Source organism: Sturnus vulgaris, chromosome 31 (assembly GCF_052056855.1).
Source record: "Sturnus vulgaris isolate bStuVul1 chromosome 31, bStuVul1.hap1, whole genome shotgun sequence".
NCBI classification, from domain to species: domain Eukaryota; kingdom Metazoa; phylum Chordata; class Aves; order Passeriformes; family Sturnidae; genus Sturnus; species Sturnus vulgaris.
The window spans coordinates 4,651,323-4,678,875 of record NC_142273.1 but is presented as its reverse complement, the minus strand read 5'-3'; the positions used below and the strand labels follow the sequence as shown (position 1 = coordinate 4,678,875).

At 46.3% G+C, this 27,553-nt stretch overlaps 2 protein-coding genes and 2 long non-coding RNA genes across 21 annotated transcripts; 2 read left to right on the top strand and 2 right to left on the bottom strand.

Moving 5' to 3' along the window:
• Nucleotides 1–2,691: 2,691 nt before the first annotated feature.
• LOC148220811 (islet amyloid polypeptide-like) lies at nucleotides 2,692–9,354 on the bottom strand. The gene is made up of 6 exons (XM_088154784.1): nucleotides 9,027–9,354; nucleotides 8,266–8,364; nucleotides 5,886–6,095; nucleotides 5,381–5,477; nucleotides 5,108–5,242; nucleotides 2,692–3,130 (listed from the first exon to the last, which is right to left on the bottom strand). The coding sequence occupies exons 4-6, from the start codon at nucleotides 5,458–5,460 to the stop codon at nucleotides 2,959–2,961; spliced, it is 387 nt and encodes a 128-aa protein (XP_088010910.1). The 5' UTR covers nucleotides 5,461–5,477; nucleotides 5,886–6,095; nucleotides 8,266–8,364; nucleotides 9,027–9,354; the 3' UTR covers nucleotides 2,692–2,958.
• Nucleotides 3,020–5,276, top strand: LOC148220812 (uncharacterized). The gene is made up of 2 exons (XR_015798663.1): nucleotides 3,020–3,159; nucleotides 4,733–5,276. It is a non-coding gene; the product is annotated as an uncharacterized LOC148220812 (long non-coding RNA).
• A 2,472-nt stretch (nucleotides 9,355–11,826) lies between the features above and the next one.
• On the bottom strand, nucleotides 11,827–26,084 carry LOC148220809 (nucleolar pre-ribosomal-associated protein 1-like). Of its 18 annotated transcripts, none has more exons than XR_015798651.1 (8): nucleotides 25,625–26,084; nucleotides 24,864–24,962; nucleotides 23,129–23,345; nucleotides 14,963–15,280; nucleotides 14,186–14,324; nucleotides 13,284–13,477; nucleotides 12,468–13,055; nucleotides 11,827–12,163 (listed from the first exon to the last, which is right to left on the bottom strand). XR_015798651.1 is itself a non-coding variant. In XM_088154783.1 (7 exons), the coding sequence occupies exons 2-5, from the start codon at nucleotides 15,177–15,179 to the stop codon at nucleotides 13,344–13,346; spliced, it is 396 nt and encodes a 131-aa protein (XP_088010909.1). In that variant the 5' UTR covers nucleotides 15,180–15,280; nucleotides 17,178–17,565; the 3' UTR covers nucleotides 11,827–12,163; nucleotides 12,951–13,055; nucleotides 13,284–13,343. The 18 variants fall into 18 exon arrangements, 6 of the variants coding, with proteins under 6 accessions (XP_088010909.1, XP_088010908.1, XP_088010903.1 ...); XR_015798659.1 differs by having other exon boundaries at nucleotides 11,827–12,087; XR_015798653.1 differs by lacking the exon at nucleotides 11,827–12,163 and adding an exon at nucleotides 21,960–22,378 and having other exon boundaries at nucleotides 12,221–13,055; nucleotides 14,963–15,079.
• LOC148220810 (uncharacterized) lies at nucleotides 23,118–24,521 on the top strand. Its single transcript, XR_015798662.1, has 2 exons — nucleotides 23,118–23,225; nucleotides 23,552–24,521. It is a non-coding gene; the product is annotated as an uncharacterized LOC148220810 (long non-coding RNA).
• Nucleotides 26,085–27,553: the final 1,469 nt, after the last annotated feature.

The window sequence follows — 27,553 nt, the reverse complement described above, 5'->3', positions numbered from 1 at the left end:
TACTGAGCGATATATCCTTAGACAAAATATTCCTGCTTTATTTTATGCTTGTGCACTTGGACTTTTTTAGGACTGGCTTTGTATTTAAACATTGCCTGATATGCGGCGTGTGTGACTTCGTTACTTACATGCTAAAAAGCAGAGGTTTAGTATCTTCGGTTTTTTAAGGGGAATAATGCCATGTTTATCACATTGTCTGTATTCTTAATTTTCCTCTTTTGTATTTTTTGTTTGCTTGCATATTCTCTGAAAGGTGGAGGGAAGCCAGATGAATTGAAAAAGAATCCAATCTATCTAAGGCTCGATTCTCAAGTAATATTTACATCCCTGAAGAAGCCTAGAAATACATAGTGGGATTTTTAAAAATGCACAGAAAATTCTGGCCATGCTGTTTGCAGAGCTGATGAAGTAATGCTTAAATGCTTATTAGTAATTAATTCATTATTAAATAAATGTATTTATTTTCTTTTTTCCATTACAGTCCATTCTTTTCCTGGCTCATTTAGCCCTGGACTGTGCTTGTATCCAGCCTTACTATGGCTAGATGCTTCGTCTCTGAGAGGCCAAGTGCAGCAACAGCAGGAGGGAGGGAGCAGAGCTGTCTTCTCAAGGGAGTACGGGCGGGAACAAATCTCACTGAAGGAAGTTTCTCAAGATGCTCTGGCTGATGAATTAACTAACGTAGCTCAGAATGAAAGTTGATTTGGAGTCTGAGGTGCTGGTGGTGTGGGGTTTTTTTACCAAATCTTTTTCTCTTTGATTTTAGTTTGAACGGTTCATACCAAATGCAGATGAGATTCCTGTCAACTAACTCTAGTTATCTTAATTCTAAGTGCTCATTTTCAGCTAATTGTCTAGACACTCTCTATCATCAGCGAAGAAATAGAGGCACTTCAGGAATGATTAATCCCATCCTAAAATAGGTGTCTAAGCTGGGATGAATTGGAAGTAGTCTTCCTCCACCAAATAGCAGGAGAGCGCTGACAACTGGTTAGACAAAGAGGAGCTAAAGACAGGTGAGATGGTCCCCCTCTTTTCTCTCTTGGTGGTTTCACTGACTTAGGAACCGAGTTAGATTTTTCAGTATTTGTGGAATAGTTTGATTGTGTGAAATAGATGCTGGTATCCAATCCACCAGATTCGAGAGTGTGTGAGGCAGAAAATCATGTACCCAGTTTCACTGGTCCTGTGCATGGACAGCCTGTGCTTTGTTAGTGTTTGTCAAATGGTAGCTGAAAAAACAAAATCTGGTGCATAAAGCGTGGCTCATATTCCGGGCTGGGATCAGCCTAGAGATCAGCAGCTACCCACAGGGAAGGCTCCACTTGGTTACTGCTCTGTACAAACAATCTCGCAGAGACACTTGAAAGCTGTCCTCTCTCTCATTTGTTTTCTGAAATGTTAATGAATGAAATAAATATTCTAAATTAAAAACAAATTAAACGCACAGTGTGTGTGCAGCGTAACTCAAAAGTAACTGGAATGGAAGGCATTTCAAGCCGGCAGAAGTATTAGTTCAATGGCATATAAACGGTTTTCTCAATAAAATTCAGAATTCATATCCATTAGAACTTTAATGAAGGTTGAAACTTCCCTCAATAAAGAGAGTAATTAATAACACTTTTTACAGTAGGAATCCTGTACTTTTTATTCCCATGCATTTTTTTGTGTGTGAAATGATGTGAATATGCCATTTAACATTAAATTAGCAAAAATGTTTCTATTTCGAGGTATACTTTGTAATGGAAACAAACCAACTGAAGGCAGTTATTGAACTTTCATTTGCCTCTCCAGAACTAAGGTTCTGCTGAATGTTTTTCGTAATTGGACAATAATGTTTTTCGGACAACAGTGAACCCTTCACTGAGGAAGTGTGGACAAAACAGCCATTTCTGTGAAATGAAACAGCTCACCTCTATGAAAATTTGCTTAAAATTTAAAGGAACTTAAAGGTTTTTAAGCCTGCCCTGATTCTGGGCTGAGATAGGAGAAAATAATGCCGTCAGATTCTCATTAAGGTCTGCCCATCTCTGAAATATTTCCCCTGGATTTTGGTAGCAATTTAAGTATGCCAGTGGAAAAAATTACTGAGTTTCTATGATGTGTTTTGGTTCTTGAGCTACTCATTGTTTTTTCTCTTCCCTTTGTTACTGTAGTTAAGGAAAGGAATACCCAAGGACGGGAGTTTCTCCTAGATTGTATCAGAGCTATCTCTTATTCATATTTATTATACTTACATATATTATTATACTTATTATGCTTACATTTTACTGATATCATCTTAACATAAGAACTGCAAATCCTTAAAATCCCCTGCTCAGTAGGCACAGAAGTCTGTGCTGCAAGACCACGTTTCCTTGCTTGCTGTATGTTATAGTGGAAACAGGCCAATCAGTTAACTGCATAATTGTCTGATTATGGTGCACAATGCAGCATCTTTTCTCATCTAGTTGTTCCTTCAACTGTACCAGACAAGATGCTGTAGATGTTTAAAAAACAGAAGATTCTTCTGTTTTACTTTCATTAGGACATAACTTTTGCTAGCATTCTGATATTTATTGTTCTTTAATTAAGGCGGTTTCTTTCTCTTACCAGACTGTGACTATAAAGACATACACATCATGGGTTATCTTTTTCATCCTTTTAATAATAATAATAATAATAATAATAATAATAATAATAATAATAACATTGTTGCCATTACTTTTCCATTTATTATCGTGACAGATTTTTACAAAGGATTTTAACAAGCAGATTTCTGGAGTTCTTAATGGGGTTGGAAGAATAGCCTATGCATGTCATTGTACATGCATGGTGGAATGATGAACATAAATCACATACCCCCCCACACACACAGAGAAAACAAGGCACTGGTAAGACTGTACAAGTAATAAATGACCGAGAGGTTGTTGATACAATAAAAACTGAGCTTCTAGTGTCAGCAGCCATCTCCAGAGCCTAAAGCTGTGCGTGGCTCTGGGGCTCTCTGTCCCTCTTTCCGTAGGTGTTGGAGCCCACGTTGGTGGGCGGGTAAAGGGCCCCGGCGCTGCCGCTGGAGCGCACCAGGAAATCGGCCAAGCGCTGCGTCACACACGTGGCCGTGTTGCATCTCCTCTTCTCCAGCTGGTGACTGCCAAGGTGAAACAAAGACAGCCAGCAGTAAGTCAAACAATGAGCCATCGAGTGTGCCACTTCTCATAGTCATTTGAGCTCTGCTAATGTGGGAGTTCTTTTAATATGTGCACAAATACAGGAACATTAGAATCTTCCCACCACCTACTTTGTTCCTGAAAAAAATCCTTGTGCTGGGTGCTATTATCAGTTTTAATGATGGAGGTTATTCAAATGCAGAGACATGAACTGTCATATGTCGTTTTTATTGATATCCTGCACAGCAGTTTATGACATCTAGAAAACCTGTAATGATAGTATAGGTGAGACACAAAGTGAAAGCAATGATTAAATGTTTAACTTTCAGCTGAACTTCTAAATCTATTTAGAGCTCTTGCTGATATCATGAGGATTACTAACATAATGATGATCACTAACATTTATTCAGTTCTCATGTTTTCACAGAATTACATCCTGCTCTCACTGAAGTGAGTGGTAATATTCCAGTCCACAGCAAGTGGATTAAACCCAAAGACTCTTTCTCCCATCTGCACCACATATCATGAGAAGTAGCAGGCATTGCCAGCTTCTGCCAACTGCAGAATCACTCAGGACGGTCTTTTGCTCTGTCTCTCTCCCACTTAGCTCTGACTAAACAGAGGTTTCATCTAAAAAAAAAAACCTGCCACATCTCTTTTGAAACACCAGCAAATTGAAAGTTCTGTTGTGGTGAGAGAAAATCCTTTGCTGAATGATACTTTAAAGAGTGTCCGAGGAAGGATCCGTATCTAGAAATAACATTTTATGATCTGAACCGACAGATCATTTACAGAACTCCACGTAAAACCTATGTAGCACGAGGGGTTTTTTTAAATTGCAATGTAATGGTTAGCTTGGGTTTTCAGACTTGTTTCTTAGATTACTGTGTTCTTCCTTCAAACAGAAATACTTGCTCGCAGAGATTGCCTACTGAGTTGTTGCATATTTTCTTGGACTTCTTCATGCTGATATGGCATGAATTAGATATCACTTTGTGGCTAAAATTTACTGTGAAGAGCAGCTATATCCCAGTTTCAAACTCTGAGCAGTTACCAATGTGTTCCTTTGCTTACTGATTATTAAATCTATCATCTAAAATGTCATATAACCTTTTGAAGTTATTTGTATTGATCTAATAATACAAGAGGAAAGGCAGCTATGAAAGGAATGTCTGTCTTATACAGGTTCTTGATTAGTAGATAGGCAGCAGTTCTTAAGCAATTAATATTTTAAATGCGTAATTGCATTACAAGAAAATTGTTGCATAGGGCTTTATATAACCTCCCATTGACTTTCATGGATATTTCTTTTGGTTTTATTCAAGTCCTTACCACACAAGGTTCAAATAGCAACTGGTTCTCACAGAGGTCCTGAAATTGAATTTATAAATAACAATATATTTCAGACAAGTGAAATTCTCTCAGAATCAATTTCTTCTTTTCCTTCTTCCTATGATTAATATTTAATTATGTGATTTTAAAATTGCTTAATTACTGAAAGCATTTTTACCATAAAATAATTCCATTCCAGTAGAGCTGCAGTATTATTAAGAAGGGTATGTTTTCTTTTCTTTCCCCTCCAGGCTTGGAAATCTGATGAACTTTTTAAAAAGGAAGGCGCTTGCAAAATGCACCTTTCTTCACAAGGTAATGTAGAGTTTGCAGCCTCTTTAATTTAAGAAAGTTTATAATCGTAAAATGATCAAATGATTTGAAACAAAGTCCCTGGATTTCACTTTCGACCCTAAATGCTTTGATCTTTTTGTTACAGAAAAGCTGATCTTTATGCTTATAGGAAAGCTCTGTTTAGTAGAAGGATATTTTAATATCTTTTTTTTTTTTTTTCCTGAGGGAAAAAAAGCAGAAGCAAAGTCTCTCAAATAGCAGGATATCACTGGAACAAAGTTTGCTTCATGATTCAATCTGATATGGCTGGAAGAAACAAGGAAAATCAATACCTTTTTGTCTTTGCTGCTGGTTGTTCTGGCATTTCCTCACTGAGTCCTGAGAGTGTATTGTGTGACATTACAGGCAACATCCATCCTTGTCTCTTGGAAGTACCATCAGATAGATCATCAGCCAGAGACAGTAATCTCTGAACAACAATAAAACAGTGAGCTTGAATAACTCTATTTTTATATTATTTAAGACATGAAAGCAAAAGCAACTCATGCAATAATCTGAACACCTTTTTCCCTAAAAAGAAATAAACATGATTATTTGTCACTCACCCCTCAATAGGTGTAGCTTCCAAACAGCTCAGAGTGACAGAAAGTGCAATGAAGAAAACTGACAACTTCAGGTTGCGCATCTTCCCTTCCAAACTTTCTGAAAAGAACAGTGATTCAAAACTGAAAGCTAACCCAAATACTCTTCAGCACATCCTATCACCGATGCCCATTCTGTCCTAAATCAAGAGCAATTAGTCTTTTTCACGGGCTAGAGTGAGAAAAATGATCCCTTCAAGTTTAGTGACACAATTCAGTTTCAGAAATATAGCTCTCAGCAGTAAATGCTCATTTTCCATCCAGTAGTTTCAATCCTATCCCTTATCTCTGATTTGCGTTTCCTGACATATCCCAGTCTCAAATTCTGGTCCCCAGTGCAGTTTACTTTAAAGCTGTCTTAGTCTTTTCCTGAAAAAATGCTCTTGATTAATAATAGGGGATATAGTGCTTTTCTAAAGGCGCATCTTTTACACTGCAGGGAAAGTAAGAAAAAAGGCAAAGTATTTACCTTTTTGTGGTCACAGATCTAACTGGAGAAGCCAGCAAGCCCTCTTGGTTAGCAGGAAGTGTGCATGCAACAATTCCACGCTTGCATCTGGCTCTGGAGTATCCTTCTCCCTCTTCCTTTCTGGCAAGTCTCACGACTCTTATATATCCTCGACACCTTTCTCAGCTCTGACATCAGGCAGCACAGAGAGACTGTCGTTAATTCCAATCCCTACAGACAGAAAGTGCCCCAGAGAGGAGCAGAGGCAGGTGGGTCATTATTGCACTAGTACATCAGTAAATATTCTCCTGCTGTATGCAGAATGCCCTCGTGAAGGTACTGCAAGAGCATATTGCACATCAGAAATGTAGCCTCAATTTTACAGCTCTGATAAGCTGCTGTGGTTATATTCCCTGTGGGTGTTTTCGTGGGCTAAATAAGGTAACAAAAGTCACAAAGAAAGCCAGAGCAAATGAAACGCCAGGCCACTGGTAATTGAAATACAAGAAAACATGTCTCAGAAAAGATGGAAAAGTTAAAGTTGTGGAGGTTTGCTGTACAATATAGATAGAAAGCAAAGGTATCTGAAGGGATAAAAGCTGTATGATGAATAAGAAAAGAGTGAAAGTTATTTAAATTGACAGATAGAGTTCTCATTCAGGGTAACACGGTAGAAATCATGCACATTTTTCAGTCAAGTTTAAATGTCAATGAAAATTCTGTCGCTATGAATGTAAAATCTCATATTTTAAAAACCAGGTGGATTTGTCATGAGTGAAAATTGAGTCAATTAATGCTTTTCAGAAGGCAAAGACTAGGATTAAAAAGCCAGGAAATGTCAGAAAAGCCAGAAAACGTGCAAATTTATTTCTCTAGTATGCATAAAGTATGGTTGAGGGAAAAATGTACAGCTTTTAATAGACTAAATCCAGTGTTGACGAAATATCTAATTGCAGATTTCCAAGGATACAGATTAGAACCATTTACCTCTGATTTCAGTGGAAATTAGGCAAATCACTTCCCCCTCCCTCTCCCCCCCCCAGAAGTGTGAGAGCTGGAATCCTTCTGCAGTCGACTTAATTTTCTTTTCCTCCTCTCTTTTAGGACAGGAAGAATCACGACTCTCCTGCCATCTTTGCCAAGAGCTGTGGTGTTTGAGCAGCCAAAGCCCAGAGGCTTCAGCACCAGAGGTCTGAGCCTGGAGGGCTCCTGGTGCTGCCCGTGCTGTGGGCTATGTCAGAGGATGCAGGGTTCCTCTTTGCCTCCCTGCTGGGATTAACTGCCATGGGTGAAACTCCAGCTCTCCTGGTGTTCAGGGGAGCAAGGTCTGAGGGACTCCTCTCTGGGGATGTGCGGTGAAGGACTGAATAGTGTGGAAGGAGAGTATTTATAAACTGTATCACTGTTTCTCCCAAAATTGGGGTGGAGCACTGATGGGGGCAGTTGGGTTTGGTCTGGGCCGGCTATTCTTTGTGCAATTTTTAAATTCTCTTGTATGATTTACTGTCCGGTATCTTTCTAACAAAAGCTGACATAAATTTAGATTAAGGATTAGAACTTGGGTCCATTCATTGCAAACATTTGACAAGGCTGGAGGACTGGGGTGGTGACTGCTCTCAGGAAAGGTTACTTATTAATACTGTGTCAGATTTCCCGCAGTGACTGTCAGGCCTGCATGGCTGTGAGTTCGTGCTCTTCTCACTGGGGAAATAAGTTCAGCAAAATTAGAAATGTTAGAAAAATCCAGCCAAAAATTCCACCTCTGTACCCCCTAAGTTTTCCCAGTTTTTCCCAGCTAGGAGCTGCACAGAAGTCAGGCAGGAGAAGTGACAACAGGGAACAGCTGAAAAATTCAAAGGCACAAAGAGGAAAGGGGAAAGGTTTCAGAAAACAATTCTATGGTCTAAGAATAATTTCTGATTCCCTACTGAGAAGAACACGAACTCACAGCCATTCAGGCCTGACAGTCCCCTGCAGTGAGAGCTCAGCACACATCCACAGAGGCAAGTCCAGCATCTTAAATGAAAAAATAAAAATAAAAACCAGAAGAAAAAGGTGATTTCTTTTGCTTCAGAGTTATTTCAAGTTCTTAAAGCCCAAGCAACATTTGCTCTCGATTTTGGTTGGGTGAATCATGAGCAGTGGGCACGGGTCATGCCATTCATTGAGCAGAAAACCCGGGGTCATTTAGAGGGGACACAAGAACTGTTTGTGTAGCGACCTCGGGCTGCAGAGGGGCAGGAGAAAGGCCAAGGGAGCTCCCCGGGGCCACCAGGGCCTGTGGGGAACAGAATGGACGCTTGGATGACCAGTGGAGGTGAGGAGTGGATCTGAGTTCATCTACAGGGAAATAAGGAGGGGATACTCTGGAGTGAAAAGCTGAGGTGATGAGTTCACCCACCTGGGCACGAGTTGTGTTTGCACAAAGTGGGACCAGAGGTGAAGGTCAATCCAAAGTCGATCCTGCTTGACCTCTGAATTCCAGGATAAGTTTTACAAGCTGCCAAATGAGGGAGTAAAAATACACAAAAATGAAACTGAGAGCATTCATGAGGTTCCTGGGAGTCCATTACACTGTTGTCATAGAATTCTTAATGAGTTTTGAGCTTTTAATGACAACAATTCAGTACTTTCTTTGGATTAATCACTGTGTAGGATTTGGGGTTTATCTGGATTTTAAAGGCGTCGTGGTGGCCCTGACACTGCTCAGGAGCTGGTAGGAAAAGCAGGGTCAGAGCTCCTGGCAGGCACAGGGTGTTTTTCCCAGAGTGGATTGTGGAGGAATTGTTTGGGACTTGGTTTGTCCCTCTGGGTGATGCCAGTTGCTGTGATTTGTGTAATTCCATACATTTAACTCCCAATACTTCCCAGCCCAGGAGCTTGAGCTGACAGGGCAGCACACAGATTGTTCTCTGTGCTGTGCCCCGATTTGGGGTTCGCTGTCAGCTTTGCTAGCTCCCGTGAATTATGCCCATAGCCCCGAATTCCCTGCTCAATTCCCTCTGCCATAACCTCACAGCGCCTCATGGAGTGGGGATATACTGTGGCAGGAAGCTCAGCAGCATCGGCACAGGGACAGGTGTATATTCCAAAGAATTTGCTGTTTCAAACCCTCATTCCCCAGCCCCGCCGATGTCCCTGGGGGGCACTTGACAGAGTTACCTGGATTTCAGCTGATTTCACCCCCCCGAGCTCGGGCTCCAGGTGATCTTTTCAAGCAGGAGAAGGCAGGGGCCGGAGGCGCTCCTGGCCCGTGCCGAGGCAGTCCCTGGGGCCACGAGAGGACATCTCTCCCTGCAGAATTTCAGTTCTTTCCAGAGCCTCAGCAGTGACAGAGGACAAAGAGGAAGATGAGGAGGAGGAAGAAGGGGGAGAGGGTTTGAGAGGAGGGGAAGCCCAAATCCGTGCTGTGTGCGGAGCTCCGACAGCACGCTGCAGCCCGCAGCTCAGTGTGAGCACGGGGCAGAGGAGGCGATTTCTGGGCATTCAATCACCCTGAGGCGGGCCCGGCACCGCCCCTGCAGCACCGTCCCCAGCACAGCTCGGTACCGCTCCGGGATCACCCGGCCCCGCCCCCGGTGCCGCCCGGGACCACTGGGGACCGCCCCTAAAGCACCGCCCCGGCCCCGCCCGGTCCCGTCCCCGGGACCTCCGTGCCCCGCCTCGCCAAGCCCCGGCTCCGCCCCGAGCCTGCCCGGGCTGCGCCGGGACCATCGCTGGCGGCCCCGCCCCTCTTCCCCGGGCCGAAGCGGGCTGAAGGAGATGTCCGCACGATTGGAAACGCCGCCGAAAATCGCACCCGTGGGATCGGTGTCGGCGTCGTGCGCAGGCATCCCACTAGAGCGAGCGGGCTCCTTGCTGTGCCACCCTCCTTTTGCAGCCAGAGTTAGAAGGTCGGGGAGCGACACCCGAGCCGCCATCTTGGGAGAGGCAGGCGCGCAGTACCGCGCTCTGCCCACAGGGTGGCGCTTGGGAGACAGGCAAGGGATGGAATCAAGGAGTGTCCCAATCCTTGAGGAAATCCCCCTGAATGAACGCCCCAAAAAACCCCGACCAGAACTGAGAAACCTTTTCCCCCCATTTTTCATTGATTTTTTCCCCATTTCTCTCGGATTTTTTCCCCAATTTTTCAAGCATTTTTTCCCGCAATTTTCGTGGATTTTTTCCCCATTTTTCCCCGTCTCTCACAGATTTTTCCCCCCATTTCTCATGGATGTTTCCCCCAATTTTCATGGATATTTCCCGACTTATATATATAAATCATCTATTTTTTAATATTTAATTTATAGTCATAATCTATACATATTTCATATATTCAATTTAATTGCTATTCTATTTATCATATATACAATATTATTTTATTATTCATTATATACATAGATTTATATTACTAATGTTATTTCTATTTTATGTATATCCATATATATTTGTAGGTTCATCGTTTTTAATATTATTTATTTAAAAGCTCTGCCTCTAACCAAATAGAAACAAAAAACTCGATTATTTTAAATTATATTTGAATATATTTTTCTATTTAGTTTTCATATTTATATCTGTAGATTTATATGTCTATATTGTGTATTCTATATTTATATACTATTTAATGTATTTTTTACTAGTATATTAATATACTATATGCTATTTACATTCTATTATAACATACTATTTAATATAACATATTAAAATCGATAAATTATTTATATTACATACTACATACATGTATTTTATATTTATATTTATTTATATATATTTATACTTACATATATATATGCATATATAGTTATAATTATTTTATGTCAGTGTCTATTTTTGCATATTTGTATATTTTTGCCTATATTATTTATATTATTTATTAAAAACCCTCCTCTAACCAAATAAAAAACAATAAAACATTCCTTTTAAAGTCTAAATATTTATATATTTCTATTTTCATAACAAAATATAATGTAATGTAATATATTTATATATTGGTTTCTTATATTTGCTTATATTTTTTTATTCTTTATCTTTTATATTTACAGTATCTATAAAAAAACCCTACCTCTATCCAAACACAAAACAATAAAACTTTCCTTTTAGACTATATTTAGCTGTTTTTTAAGGTTCTGTTTTTCATGCATTCTACACCCACCCCTCCCTCTCAATGTTCTGGCACCCACCATGACCCCCCCCCATGCCCGACTCACCTGCTCCTCCAGCGCAGCCCGGCTCCCTCTCCCAGGGACCTTGGGGTGCCCCAAACCACGTCGGAGCCCCCCTCAGCCTTTTTTCCTCACCCCAAAGAAGGCACAGAACGACTCCAACTGCCCTGGACAGCAGCAGGGCACTTGACTGCAACCCCTCCCATGTGTCCATCCCACAGAAAGTGACTCTGCTGACACCAGAAAAGGGAGGGCAACCCCCACAAGGGCTGAAGTTCCTCCCCAGCCCTGCAGACACAGGGGACAAGGGGCAGAAAGGAGGAGGGGCAGCAGAGAGGACAAGGGAAGAAAATCAACATCAAGGTGCACGATGAAATGGAACCCCCCCAAAAAATAAAAGAAGAAGAAAAATGAAAACGAAAAATAACCAAAAAACGAAAAGAAACCCCTGGCATGCTGGATGGGCAGCACAAGAGGGAGGGATTAAAAATGAACAGGGACAGTGAACGGGACACAAGGATCCCACGGGAAACAACGGCACAGGGAGCACCACAGAGGCACAGAGAAGGACGGAGAAAAGACAGAGAGTGCCAAACACACAGCAAGGACTGAGGGGTACCATGACAAAGAGGGAACCCAGGAGCCAGAGAGGAAGCGAGCACAGCCCGTGCGGGGCGGGCAAAGACGGGCAAGGAGCAGCACAGGCACGGAGACAGAGAGGCACGGCCAGCAGGACAGAGGCTCACCAGGAGAGGGGCACAGCAAGGGAGGAGCACCGGGCAGCGCTCCTTTAGGACAAGAATATTCACACACACAAGCAATTCCCTCATTTGCACCTCATTTTTATTTCACACCCCCCCCCCCCCCCCCAATAAAAAATTCAGCTCATAGCACAGGCAGCTCTGGCTTTTCCCTGCACAGTATTTCTACCAAGGACCTGGGCACAGCACACGGTCGCGAGTCACCTGAATCAATCCTGATTTACATTTCAAAGCTTCTCCTTCTGGCACTGCACCTTCTCAGACCCGGGCTGCCATGTTCCACTCCCCTCATGGCCACATTCAAGAACAACTGTTGCCATTCTGCAGAGAATTCCCAATACGGCTCCCGTATTATCAGTGGGCAGAAAACTCTTTGGGCTTCAGTTCCACCTCTCACCTGTTCCACGTGGAGGGAGGACAGGCATTTGTCACACATCACAGCAGCAAGGCTGGATCAAGGCTTTTTTTTTTTTTTTTTTTTTTTTTTTTTGATTGAATAAAAGGGTAAGAAAAAACAAACCAGGTCTCATACAAATGTCTTGAAACACCATTAAAGCTTTTTAAACCCAAGGAAACCATCGTGATTCCTGACTTCAGTCTTCTATCCATACTGGTTTTGGCATCATGAAATCAATCAGAGTCTTTTAAGAAATACTAAATCATCATGACTAAACCCCGGGCTCCTGGTCATTTGCACTTACAGCCCCTTGTAGGAAGCTCTCCAGCCTTTTTTCCCCATCCTACGTTGGACAGAGGATGGCTGTGAACCGCACGCCTCCACACAAACAGTCCTGCCGGTTCCTCAAAAAGTTTAAAATGCCTGTGATAAAAATGATAGAAAGTAATACTGCCTCTCAGACTGTGCAAGAAATGGGAAGTTGGACTTTCAATGTCCCACTGAGAGATGCCGAATAAAAGCTTCCCCATGAGCTCGCACAGAGTAGTAACATTTCTTGGACGAAACTAAACTAAGATTTTTTTTTTGACCAAACAAGATAGGTCTGTATGAGAACAGCTCAGGAGGCTTTCAGGGCTCGCAGTGATGCTGGCAGAGCACAGAACATTAAAGATGAAGTCTTAACTCCCTGAATTAATGCCCTGTGGTAGCCAAATCTTTTTGCAAAGACACATAAGACTTGCTTCTCCTTGTTTCCGAGTTCCCAAGCCGTCCTGTAATTCCTCACCTGCACTAGTGCAGACCAATCTGCCGTGGGCAAGGAACAGATCCGGCTCCTGAGCTCCAAGCCACGTGTCCCCGATGGAAACCCAAGTCAGGAATACAAAAACACCTGTGGAAGAAAGACGAGAGAAAAATCAGAAGACACAGATATTCTTCTATTTCCACACAGAAATACCGAGCCAAGCTGTTTACCTCTGGGACTCTGTTTTCAAACAGCTCCCCAACTCTGCTCCTAGATGGAAAACGTGGAGTGGCTTTGCCCATGCAAAGCCAATGAGCCTCCTCACAAGAAGGAACAAACCAGTTTCCTGCTAAATCAGACACCTGGAAATCTCACCTGTCACATGGTGTCATGGACCAGCAAGAGGGATCAGCATCCAGGCCCACGTGGACTTGTTCATTCCTGGCTTCTAATGCAGCAGGGACAACAGCACTGAAGGGAAATGATCACGTCTTCATTTAAAGAGAACCCAACTTCTTCATCAAAGCCATCACTGTCCTCGATCAGGACATCCACCATATCCAGGACATCTAATAAGTGAAGAAAAACATCAAAGCAAGAATCCAGACTAACAGGAAAAACAACAGACGTAGAATGCAACACTCCAGGAATACAAGGCATCTTTTTAATTCTTTTTAATTAAAAAAGAATAATAAAAAATAAAAAGGATGAAAGCCACATTTGTCACGCAATACAACGTTAAGTGCAACCCCTAAATTACAGCTGAACCTTCACTCTGCCTTTCAATGCTGCTGTCCAGCACGGAGCAGCTGTGGCTGCTCCTGGATCCCTGGATGTGTCCAAAGCCAGGCTGGACACTGGGGCTTGGAGCAGCCCGGGCTACTGAAAGGTGTCCCTGCTCATGGCAGGGCTGGAACTGGATGAGATTTAAGGAGCCTTGCCAGCCAAACCACTCTGGGATTCCATGACTCTGTCAACAGTCCCAGGCAGAAGGGCTAGATTTCCATTTGAGTTCAAAAACGCCGCTGCAAGAGCATGAAGAGAGATTTCAAATACCGTTCAAGTGGCACAGCCACGGCAGAAATTACTTTCAGAGGTAAAGCGGCAACTTGGCAATTCCACTTCGACTTCTGATACCAAGAACACGTGGAGAGCTGAATCCTGGAGGGCCCTTACTTAACAGGATTGCCAGAGTTATCCATCCCCAGTTTGCTGATTAGGGCTAGAAAGTGTATCCCCAAGTCATGGAGTTGGGATGTTGACAGGTTACCACATACCATCAATGTGAGAGACGGGGATGCTGATGTTATCAGAGTCCTGTTTAAACAGAGCCACCTGGAGCGTGCTGGCTGCCTGAACCAGGTCTGCTGCCTTGTCAGTGTAGGGACAGGGGTTGGTCACCAGCTTCAGCAGGATCTGTCAGCAAAGGTGGGGAGAAAGGTAAGTGCACCTGCTGGCTGGCAAGTGCAGGGGAACCACACGGTACTGAGAACGACCACGTGCTGAAAGCTGGGCAGCTTTTATGAGGACAACTTCCATAGCACTTCTGCAGGATTCTGTCTACAGTTCCTGCTCTACAGGCCACACTGATGGAAAAACAAAAACCCACCACAATTTGGCACCTAGATTGCGACCACACACCGAGTACCTGGGCAGACCACAGTGGAGGCAAAGCACTGGGCATTCAACATCCTGAAGAGTAAACAGCAAGTGTCACCTTTCCTTGTAAAGGACCACCATCTACTGAGCTCTGATAATGTCGGCACCTAAAGAGGAGATCAAAGCTACCCACACCTACACCACTCTACCCTTACACCAACAATGCTGTAATAACAGCTGATCTTTTTGGATTTCATTTTCCTACAAATCATTTGGCTGCCCTCCCACTGAACACAAGAAGGATGCCACCTCCGTATAAAGAATCCCAAACAAGGCTTTTCTCAGAATTCATTCGCTGGTCTTTGACAGGTTTCTCAACAATAGCAACAAGACCTCCAGTTTCCACTAACACTATTCTTTGCATTTTTTTATCCAGCTGATTTGAACACCGTTACCTTTTCCAAAAACTGAATCACTGCTTCCTTTTGGTCTTCTTTTGTATTATCCAAGTGCTCCAGCCAAATTGAAAGCTCCTTCCACGTGTACTCAAACGCTCCACTGTCACGTAAAACCTGTCCAGGAAACAAAGGAGGAAGTGGTGCAAATAAACCTCAAAACACCTAAAATACAAAACCCCGAGGGATACAGATCTTTTTCTATAGTTACCTTCATGCTTCCTTCTTTTAGGAACGAAAAGAAGAGCAGGTTGATGAGGAGTCGTATCTGCCGCTCTCCTCACCCTCAGTTCAAGAGGCTCACTAGGGGGACTTCAGCTGCATAGTGGACAATAAAAATCCTACTTCTGTAATTTCCGGAAAGCAGGTTATACTGCTTTCAGAGGGCCGTACAGCTTTCTATCATCACAGGCAGTTAAAAAAAAAAAAAAAAGCACCTTCAAAATAGCCTGTAGGGGAGTTTTAGAAAACTACCGAACAAACAAAGGAAAATCATTGCTAAATTAAACCTGAATCAGGCTACTTGTACTTAAAGCAATCAGGCAGATGGATGAACAGTCACATAAATGAGCAGTGGGCTGTGACCACAGCAAGGTCCAGAGAGAAGTGCAAGTTGCTGGGGGTGGTGAGGAAGACCAACAAGTCCCACACCCTAGAGACAGGCTTTGACGTGCCTAGAAACTTCCCCCCGCTTTCCTGCTCTCCAAATTCAGGCCCTGACTGCGAGCACCCAAACTCGGTGACCCCGAGCTCCAGCTCTACAAGCAAGAAAGGAGGAGGGAGAAGAGGAAGGAATCCGAGTGACACCAGGGTTCAGCTCCCTCCCCCTAAGGCCCAGCAAGAGAGGAAACCTTGCCCAGCTTGCTGACCCTGGCACCTACATTGGACGACTGCAATTACACAGGATGAATCTGTGCCTTTGCTCCTCTCCACACATCAAATACAAGGAAGCCATCACAACTCATTTGTTCTACAGTTACTCCGTGTACAACACCAGCAGCTCTAAAAATAACTGCTGCTCACATCAATCTGACAGGGTAATTCATTTAAAGCAAGAAAACATGAAGGAAAAAGGATTCATTATAATATAAGCGACTATTTTTGGCAGGGTCTGGAAACAGAAATGCACCTGCAGCTCTCACAAAACCAGGCAGGAACAGAATGTGAAATCCAAAAACGAGCCTTCAGTTACATGGCACTGTGCAGAAAAGTAAGTCCTTACCATCTATTCTTAGCAGCCTTTCTGCTGACGGAACTGCCCCAACTTCCCTGTTCCTGCTTTCCCTTCAGAGAAAATGCAAAGGACTGAAGTGGAAAGTGGACACAGGAACAAGTCAAGCAGTCCATGTTCCCACCTGGCAAAAGAATCCAAAACCATCAGAAAAACGGCACATTTTGAGCAGCTTTCGGTTGAGACATTCATTGCTGGGAGACCAAGTGAACCTGCCTTTAATCCCTTGCAAGGATCAAGGGCAACTAAACCCGAATTCAGTCACTGTAACTGGATTTTTTTCGTGGCAGGACAGTCTGCTTGCATTTATTCCTTATTTCTAAGGGTAAATCTCTACCCCTACTTAGGTAACTAAAGGATGTCCTCTTTGAATAAGGTGCTAAAAACAGCAGCCTCTGGAGTCTGGTGGACTTCGAGCTGACCAGCTTTTTCTCAAAAGTCAAATAACTAATTTAAATATGCGGAGGGGGATGCTAATTTTCAAGACAAAAAGTACTCCTTGCATCAAAGCTGGTATCAGACAATAACAGAGAGGACTACTCTGCAGGGCCAGAGGAAACCGGAGAAGACTTATGAAAGGCTAGAGTGCTGAAGTACAGATTAAAGAAACACTGATAAAAAGTAAAAATCCAAAGTAATATCTTCTTGATCAATGTCAAGACCTTTGCAGGCACCAACTGCACTGATTTATTACAGTATCAGAATTCATTCAGGCTCGGGGGGGTGCGTAAACACGACAGACATTTTCTTTGCTCTTTCATCAACTGCTGCAGTGAAGTCCGTTCACAGCATTGATTTCTGTCAAATATTTCGTTACTAGCCGGTTATCTGACAGCAAATTTCAACAAGAGTCACAGGAAAGGAGACTGGTGACCACACAATCCTGCAGCAAAGGCAACTGCTTCAAGAAAAAATCGTACAATCCTGAAATTTCAGGCCAGTGGGATAGAGTGAATATCCTGATATTTCAATTCCAAAGCTTACCTTAATGGTCTCGGGCTCCGGGGCTTGGAGGGGGGGTCGGTTCGGAAGGGCCGCCTCCGGAGGAGGGGATCCCGGGGGGAGTCAGGGGCCCGGGGAGGGGGCGAGGCGGAGGGAGAGGAAAAAGAGGAAGATGAGGAGGAGGAAGAAGGGGGAGAGGATTTGAGAGGAGGGGAAGCCCAAATCCGTGCTGTGTGCGGAGCTCCGACAGCACGCTGCAGCCCGCAGCTCAGTGTGAGCACGGGGCAGAGGAGGCGATTTCTGGGCATTCAATCACCCTGAGGCGGGCCCGGCACCGCCCCTGCAGCACCGTCCCCAGCACAGCTCGGTACCGCTCCGGGATCACCCGGCCCCGGCCCCGGTGCCGCCCGGGACCACTGGGGACCGCCCCTAAAGCACCGCCCCGGCCCCGCCCGGTCCCGTCCCCGGGACCTCCGTGCCCCGCCTCGCCAAGCCCCGGCTCCGCCCCGAGCCTGCCCGGGCTGCGCCGGGACCATCGCTGGCGGCCCCGCCCCTCTTCCCCGGGCCGAAGCGGGCTGAAGGAGATGTCCGCACGATTGGAAACGCCGCCGAAAATCGCACCCGTGGGATCGGTGTCGGCGTCGTGCGCAGGCATCCCACTAGAGCGAGCGGGCTCCTTGCTGTGCCACCCTCCTTTTGCAGCCAGAGTTAGAAGGTCGGGGAGCGACACCCGAGCCACCATCTTGGGAGAGGCAGGCGCGCAGTACCGCGCTCTGCCCACAGGGTGGCGCTTGGGAGACAGGCAAGGGATGGAATCAAGGAGTGTCCCAATCCTTGAGAAAATCCCCCGGAATGAACGCCCCAAAAAACCCCGACCAGAACTGAGAAACCTTTTCCCCCCATTTTTCATGCATTTTTCCCCCATTTCTCACTGATTTTTTCCCCTATTTATCACTGCTTTTTCCCCATTTTTCCCCATTTCTCACTGATTTTTTCCGCCATTTTTCATGGATGTTTCCCCCAATTTTCATGGATATTTCCTGATTTTCCCCCCCATTTATCACTGATATTTGCCCCCATTTCTCTCTGAATTATTCCCCCCATTTTTCATGCATTTTCCCGCCCATTAATCACTGATTTTTTTCCCATTTCTCACCGACTTTTCCCCCCATTTCTCACTGATTTTTATCCCCCACTTCTGACTGATTTTTCCCAATTTTTCGTTGATCTTTTTCCCCATTCCTCACCGATTTTTCCCCCATTTCTCTCTGATTTTTCCATCATTTTTCATGGTTTTTCCCCCCCATTTCTCACTGATTTTACCCCATTTCTCACTGATTTTTTTTAATGTTTGTATTTCTATTTCTATTTATGTTTATATTTATTGTTATTGTTTTGCATGTTTATGTTTATGTTTATGTTTATGTTTATGTTTATGTTTATGTTTATGTTTATGTTTATGTTTATGTTTATGTTTGTTTATGTTTATATCTATGCAGGTTTACGTTTGTGCATGTTTATGTCTATGTTTATATTTATGCATATTTATTTTTATGCCGGCGGGCGCGGGCAGGCGTTTTATGTAGACGCCTATCCGCCGGGGTCCTAGTGAGGCCGCCATCTTGAGCGTGTCGGGACGCTCAAAATGGCGGCTCGGGCGGCACCCCGGCCGACCTGCCAAAAATGGCGGCAGAAAGGGCGGGAAAAAATCAGGACCCCGGTGTGTAGGCATAAGATGCCTGATTACATCGCCGACGCCGATCCGCTCGCCGACAATTTTCCCGGATGTTTCAGAGCGTGCCGACAACGGCCGCGAGGTCCGCGGCGCCGCGGGCGTGAGGGCGCCGGCGGGCGCGGGCAGGCGTTTTATGTAGACGCCTATCCGCCGGGGTCCTAGTGAGGCCGCCATCTTGAGCGTGTCGGGACGCTCAAAATGGCGGCTCGGGCGGCACCCCGGCCGACCTGCCAAAAATGGCGGCAGAAAGGGCGGGAAAAAATCAGGACCCCGGTGTGTAGGCATAAGATGCCTGATTACATCGCCGACGCCGATCCGCTCGCCGACAATTTTCCCGGATGTTTCAGAGCGTGCCGACAACGGCCGCGCGGTCCGCGGTGCCGCGGGCGTGAGGGCGCCGGCGGGCGCGGGCAGGCGTTTTATGTAGACGCCTATCCGCCGGGGTCCTAGTGAGGCCGCCATCTTGAGTGTGTCGGGACGCTCAAAATGGCGGCTCGGGCGGCACCCCGGCCGACCTGCCAAAAATGGCGGCAGAAAGGGCGGGAAAAAATCAGGACCCCGGTGTGTAGGCATAAGATGCCTGATTACATCGCCGACGCCGATCCGCTCGCCGACAATTTTCCCGGATGTTTCAGAGCCTGCAGACAACGGCCGCGCGGTCCGCGGCGCCGCGGGCGTGAGGGCGCCGGCGGGCGCGGGCAGGCGTTTTATGTAGACGCCTATCCGCCGGGGTCCTAGTGAGGCCGCCATCTTGAGCGTGTCGGGACGCTCAAAATGGCGGCTCGGGCGGCACCCCGGCCGACCTGCCAAAAATGGCGGCAGAAAGGGCGGGAAAAAATCAGGACCCCGGTGTGTAGGCATAAGATGCCTGATTACATCGCCGACGCCGATCCGCTCGCCGACAATTTTCCCGGATGTTTCAGAGCGTGCCGACAACGGCCGCGCGGTCCGCGGTGCCGCGGGCGTGAGGGCGCCGGCGGGCGCGGGCAGGCGTTTTATGTAGACGCCTATCCGCCGGGGTCCTAGTGAGGCCGCCATCTTGAGTGTGTCGGGACGCTCAAAATGGCGGCTCGGGCGGCACCCCGGCCGACCTGCCAAAAATGGCGGCAGAAAGGGCGGGAAAAAATCAGGACCCCGGTGTGTAGGCATAAGATGCCTGATTACATCGCCGACGCCGATCCGCTCGCCGACAATTTTCCCGGATGTTTCAGAGCGTGCCGACAACGGCCGCGCGGTCCGCGGTGCCGCGGGCGTGAGGGCGCCGGCGGGCGCGGGCAGGCGTTTTACGTAGACGCCTATCCGCCGGGGTCCTAGAGAGGCCGCCATCTTGAGTGTGTCGGGACTCTCAAAATGGCGGCTCGGGCGGCACCCCGGCCGACCTGCCAAAAATGGCGGCAGAAAGGGCGGGAAAAAATCAGGACCCCGGTGTGTAGGCATAAGATGCCTGATTACATCGCCGACGCCGATCCGCTCGCCGACAATTTTCCCGGATGTTTCAGAGCGTGCCGACAACGGCCGCGCGGTCCGCGGTGCCGCGGGCGTGAGGGCGCCGGCGGGCGCGGGCAGGCGTTTTATGTAGACGCCTATCCGCCGGGGTCCTAGTGAGGCCGCCATCTTGAGTGTGTCGGGACTCTCAAAATGGCGGCTCGGGCGGCACCCCGCCTGACCTGCCAAAAATGGCGGCAGAAAGGGCGGGAAAAAATCAGGACCCCGGTGTGTAGGCATAAGATGCCTGATTACATCGCCGACGCCGATCCGCTCGCCGACAATTTTCCCGGATGTTTCAGAGCGTGCCGACAACGGCCGCGCGGTCCGCGGTGCCGCGGGCGTGAGGGCGCCGGCGGGCGCGGGCAGGCGTTTTATGTAGACGCCTATCCGCCGGGGTCCTAGAGAGGCCGCCATCTTGAGCGCTGCCGCAGGGCTGGGTCCCGGCCCGCGGGCCCTTCCGCCATCCTGAGAGGGGCACGGTGCAGTACCCGCCTGTGTCCACACGGCGGCAGCACTGCCGCCCAACTCAGCCCGGCACTGCCGCCCTGTCAGGGACAGACAGAGAAGGGAGAGAGTTCCAAGCACCAGAGTCCCCACCCGTCATAAAATCCTCTCAATGAACGCCCCAAAAAAACCCCGACCCAAACTAAAAATGCCCTGCCTCTGACTAAATGAAAAAAAAACCCTTTTATATATATAAATCATCTATTTTTTAATTTTTAATTTATAGTCATAATCTATACATATTTCATATATTCAATTTAATTGCTATTCTATTTATCATATATACAATATTATTTTATTATTCATTATATACATAGATTTATATTACTAATATTATTTCTATTTTATCTATATCCATATATATTTGTAGGTTTATAGTTTTTAACATTATTTCTTTAAAGCTCTGCCTCTAACCAAATAGAAACAAAAAACTCGTTTATTTTAAATTATATTTGAATATATTTTTCTATTTAGTTTTCATATTTATATCTGTAGATTTATATGTCTATATTGTGTATTCTATATTTATATACTATTTAATGTATTTTTTACTAGTATATTAATATACTATATGCTATTTACATTCTATTATAACATACTATTTAATATAACGTATTAAAATCGATAAATTATTTATATTACATACTACATACATGTATTTTATATTTCTATATATTTATATATGCATATATAGTTATCATAATTTTATGTCAGTATCTATTTTTGCATATTTGTATATTTTTGCCTATATTATTTTCAAAAAACCCTCCTCTAACCAAATAAAAACCAATACAAAATTCCTTTTAAAGTCTGAATATTTATATATTTCTATTTTCATAACAAAATATAATGTAATGTAATATATTTATATATTGATTACTTATATTTGCTTATGTATTTTTATTCTTTATCTTTTCTTTTATATTTACAGTATCTATAAAAAATCCCTACCTCTATCCAAACACAAACCAATAAAACATTCCTTTTAGACTATATTTAGCTATTTTTTAAGGTTCTGTTTTTCATGCATTCTACACCCACCCCTCCCTCTCAATGTTCTGGCACCCACCATGACCCCCCCCCCATGCCCGACTCACCTGCTCCTCCAGCGCAGCCCGGCTCCCTCTCCCAGGGACCTTGGGGTGCCCCAAACCACGTCGGAGCCCCCCTCAGCCTTTTTTCCTCACCCCAAAGAAGGCACAGAACGACTCCTTTAATGAAGTTGTTTTAACAATTGTAAGGCTAGAGCTTTTGGTATCCACTGCTTGCCATCCCTTGTAAACCAATTATTTTCTTCTTTCTTCTGCAGCTTAATAAACCTCTTTTTTTCCCCATAGTTTTCCAAATGCATGTATTACCGCATATGCATATTTAGAATCAGTAAATATATTTAATGTCTTGTCCTGCTATAATTCACAGGCTCTCACAAGCGTGTGCAGCTCTGCTGTCTGAGCTGACCAGGTGGCTGGTAACCTCCCCCCTTCCTTTAATTGCTTTCCATTAACGATAGAGTATCCTGTAAATCATGAAGAATGGGGGGAAAAAATCAGTGAGTAATGGGGGGGGAAATCAGTGAGAAATGGGGAAAAAATCAGTGAGAAATGGGGGGGGAAAATTCCATGAAAAATGGCGGAAGAAATCAGTGAGAAATGGGGAAAAATGGGTAAAAAATCAGTGGGAAATGGGTGGGGAAAATCAATGAGAAATCGGGGAAAAACATAAGTAAGAAACGGGGGGGGAAAATCCATGAAAAATGGGGAAAAATCAGTGGGAAATGGGGGGAAAAATCAATGAGAAATCGGGGAAAAACGTAAGTAAGAAATGGGGGGAAAAAATCAGTGAGAAATGGGGAAAAATCAGTGGGAAATGGGGATAAATCTGGAAAAAATCCATGAAAAATGGGGGGAAATATCAGTGAGAAATGGGGGGAAATGGGGAAAAAGTCAGTGAGAAATGGGGAAAAAAATCAGTGAGAAATGGGGAAAAATCAGTGAAAAACGTAGGGAAAACTCCATGAAGAATGGGAGAAAAAATCAGTGAGAAATGGGGAAAAAAATCCCTGAAAAATGGGGGAAAATATCAGTGAGAAATGGGAAAAAATGGGGAAAAAAATCATTGAGAAATGGGGAAAAAATCATTGAGAAATCGGGGGAAAAATCAGTGTGACGGGGGGGGAAAATCGGGATCGGGGACGTGGACCGGGACCGGGATCGGGGACCAGGACGAGGAAATGGGACAGGGACCGGGATCGGGGACTTTTCCTCACCTGCACAGCTCAGGTGGATGGGACAGAATTGGTGTGGCCTGACAAGGCAGGAAAAGCTGTCTGTGTTCTGGAGTGCCTTGAAAGCTTTCTCCGTCAGGTTTGGAAGGGGTTTCTCTCTGGGATTTCTTGTGATGCAGCACCACGGGTATCCCTTTGTGCCAAGTCCAGTGCTAAAGGATTGAAGAACTGACAAGTGGGGTCTGGGATGAAAATGCCACTAATAAAATTCAGCAAAGAATACAATAAGAGAAATGAGCATCCTTTTAATGTCTGAAATAGTTAGGAATAAAAATGCTGGAAAAGGGCACTCTGAATTGGTGTCACTTGTCATGGATAAAACCCCAGAGTGAGGAATCAGAGCAGAAGCTGAGAGCTGGAATCCTTCTGCAGTCGACTTAATTTTCTTTTCCTCCTCTCTTTTAGGACAGGAAGAATCACGACTCTCCTGCCATCTTTGCCAAGAGCTGTGGTGTTTGAGCAGCCAAAGCCCAGAGGCTTCAGCACCAGAGGTCTGAGCCTGGAGGGCTCCTGGTGCTGCCCGTGCTGTGGGCTATGTCAGAGGATGCAGGGTTCCTCTTTGCCTCCCTGCTGGGATTAACTGCCATGGGAATGTGGGATCTGGGTGAAACTCCAGCTCTCCTGGTGTTCAGGGGAGCAAGGTCTGAGGGACTCCTCTCTGGGGATGTGCGGTGAAGGACTGAATAGTGTGGAAGGAGAGTATTTATAAACTGTATCACTGTTTCTCCCAAAATTGGGGTGGAGCACTGATGGGGGCGGTTGGGTTTGGTCTGGGCCGGCTATTCTTTGTGCAATTTTTAAATTCTCTTGTATGATTTACTGTCCGGTATCTTTCTAACAAAAGCTGACATAAATTTAGATTAAGGATTAGAACTTGGGTCCATTCATTGCAAACATTTGACAAGGCTGGAGGACTGGGGTGGTGACTGCTCTCAGGAAAGGTTACTTATTAATACTGTGTCAGATTTCCCGCAGTGACTGTCAGGCCTGCATGGCTGTGAGTTCGTGCTCTTCTCACTGGGGAAATAAGTTCAGCAAAATTAGAAATGTTAGAAAAATCCAGCCAAAAATTCCACCTCTGTACCCCCTAAGTTTTCCCAGTTTTTCCCAGCTAGGAGCTGCACAGAAGTCAGGCAGGGGAAGTGACAACAGGGAACAGCTGAAAAATTCAAAGGCACAAAGAGGAAAGGGGAAAGGTTTCAGAAAACAATTCTATGGTCTAAGAATAATTTCTGATTCCCTACTGAGAAGAACACGAACTCACAGCCATTCAGGCCTGACAGTCCCCTGCAGTGAGAGCTCAGCACACATCCACAGAGGCAAGTCCAGCATCTTAAATGAAAAAATAAAAATAAAAACCAGAAGAAAAAGGTGATTTCTTTTGCTTCAGAGTTATTTCAAGTTCTTAAAGCCCAAGCAACATTTGCTCTCGATTTTGGTTGGGTGAATCATGAGCAGTGGGCACGGGTCATGCCATTCATTGAGCAGAAAACCCGGGGTCATTTAGAGGGGACACAAGAACTGTTTGTGTAGCGACCTCGGGCTGCAGAGGGGCAGGAGAAAGGCCAAGGGAGCTCCCCGGGGCCACCAGGGCCTGTGGGGAACAGAATGGACGCTTGGATGACCAGTGGAGGTGAGGAGTGGATCTGAGTTCATCTACAGGGAAATAAGGAGGGGATACTCTGGAGTGAAAAGCTGAGGTGATGAGTTCACCCACCTGGGCACGAGTTGTGTTTGCACAAAGTGGGACCAGAGGTGAAGGTCAATCCAAAGTCGATCCTGCTTGACCTCTGAATTCCAGGATAAGTTTTACAAGCTGCCAAATGAGGAAGTAAAAATACACAAAAATGAAACTGAGAGCATTCATGAGGTTCCTGGGAGTCCATTATACTGTTGTCATAGAATTCTTAATGAGTTTTGAGCTTTTAATGACAACAATTCAGTACTTTCTTTGGATTAATCACTGTGTAGGATTTGGGGTTTATCTGGATTTTAAAGGCGTCGTGGTGGCCCTGACACTGCTCAGGAGCTGGTAGGAAAAGCAGGGTCAGAGCTCCTGGCAAGCACAGGGTGTTTTTCCCAGAGTGGACTGTGGAGGAATTGTTTGGGACTTGGTTTGTCCCTCTGGGTGATGCCAGTTGCTGTGATTTGTGTAATTCCATACATTTAACTCCCAATACTTCCCAGCCCAGGGGCTTGAGCTGACAGGGCAGCACACAGATTGTTCTCTGTGCTGTGCCCCGATTTGGGGTTGGCTGTCAGCTTTGCTAGCTCCCGTGAATTATGCCCATAGCCCCGAATTCCCTGCTCAATTCCCTCTGCCATAACCTCACAGCGCCTCATGGAGTGGGGATATACTGTGGCAGGAAGCTCAGCAGCATCGGCACAGGGACAGGTGTATATTCCAAAGAATTTGCTGTTTCAAACCCTCATTCCCCAGCCCCGCCGATGTCCCTGGGGGGCACTTGACAGAGTTACCTGGATTTCAGCTGATTTCACCCCCCCGAGCTCGGGCTCCAGGTGATCTTTTCAAGCAGGAGAAGGCAGGGGCCGGAGGCGCTCCTGGCCCGTGCCGAGGCAGTCCCTGGGGCCACGAGAGGACATGTCTCCCTGCAGAATTTCAGTTCTTTCCAGAGCCTCAGCAGTGACAGAGGACAAAGAGGAAGATGAGGAGGAGGAAGAAGGGGGAGAGGGTTTGAGAAGAGGGGAAGCCCAAATCCGTGCTGTGTGCGGAGCTCCGACAGCACGCTGCAGCCCGCAGCTCAGTGTGAGCACGGGGCAGAGGAGGCGATTTCTGGGCATTCAATCACCCTGAGGCGGGCCCGGCACCGCCCCTGCAGCACCGTCCCCAGCACAGCTCGGTACCGCTCCGGGATCACCCGGCCCCGCCCCCGGTGCCGCCCGGGACCACTGGGGACCGCCCCTAAAGCACCGCCCCGGCCCCGCCCGGTCCCGTCCCCGGGACCTCCGTGCCCCGCCTCGCCAAGCCCCGGCTCCGCCCCGAGCCTGCCCGGGCTGCGCCGGGACCATCGCTGGCGGCCCCGCCCCTCTTCCCCGGGCCGAAGCGGGCTGAAGGAGATGTCCGCACGATTGGAAACGCCGCCGAAAATCGCACCCGTGGGATCGGTGTCGGCGTCGTGCGCAGGCATCCCACTAGAGCGAGCGGGCTCCTTGCTGTGCCACCCTCCTTTTGCAGCCAGAGTTAGAAGGTCGGGGAGCGACACCCGAGCCGCCATCTTGGGAGAGGCAGGCGCGCAGTACCGCGCTCTGCCCACAGGGTGGCGCTTGGGAGACAGGCAAGGGATGGAATCAAGGCGTGTCCCAATCCTTGAGGAAATCCCCCGGAATGAACGCCCCAAAAAACCCCGACCAGAACTGAGAAACCTCCTGCCTCTGTATGAGTGCAAAGGGTGTGCAAGGAGTGTGCAAATAGTGTGCATTAGCAATCGATCGGCAGGCATTGGCAATCGAGCACCGATCTAATCGATCGGCGGGCGCGATCAATCGATCGCCGATCTAATCGATAGACAGGCGTTAGCAATCGATCGCCGAGCTAATCGATCGGCAGGCATTAGCAATCGATCGCCGAGCTAATCGATCGGCAGGCATTAGCAATCGATCGCCGAGCTAATCGATCGGGCAGGCATGAGCAATCGATCGCCGATCTAATCGATCGGCAGGCGCGATCAATCGAACGCCGATCTAATCGATCGGCAGGCATGAGCAATCGATCGCCGAGCTAATCGATCGGCAGGCATGAGCAATCGATCGCCGATCTAATCGATCGGCAGGCATCAGCAATCGATCGCCGATATAATCGATCGGCAGGCATGAGCAATCGATCGCCGATCTAATCGATCGGCAGGCATTAGCAATCGATCGCCGATATAATCGATCGGCAGGCATTAGCAATCGATCGCCGAGCTAATCGATCGACAGGCATGAGCAATCGATGGCCGATCTAATCGATCGGCAGGCATGAGCAATCGATGGCCGATCTAATCGATCGGCAGGCATGAGCAATCGATCGCCGATCTAATCGATCGGCAGGCATGATCAATCGATCGCCGATATAATCGATCGGCAGGCATTAGCAATCGATCGCCGAGCTAATCGATCGACAGGCATGAGCAATCGATGGCCGATCTAATCGATCGGCAGGCATGAGCAATCGATGGCCGATCTAATCGATCGGCAGGCATGAGCAATCGATCGCCGATCTAATCGATCGGCAGGCATGATCAATCGATCGCCGATATAATCGATCGGCAGGCATGAGCAATCGATCGCCGATCTAATCGATCGGCAGGCATGAGCAATCGATCGCCGAGCTAATCGATCGACAGGCATGAGCAATCGATCGCCGATCTAATCGATCGGCAGGCATTAGCAATCGATCGCCGATCA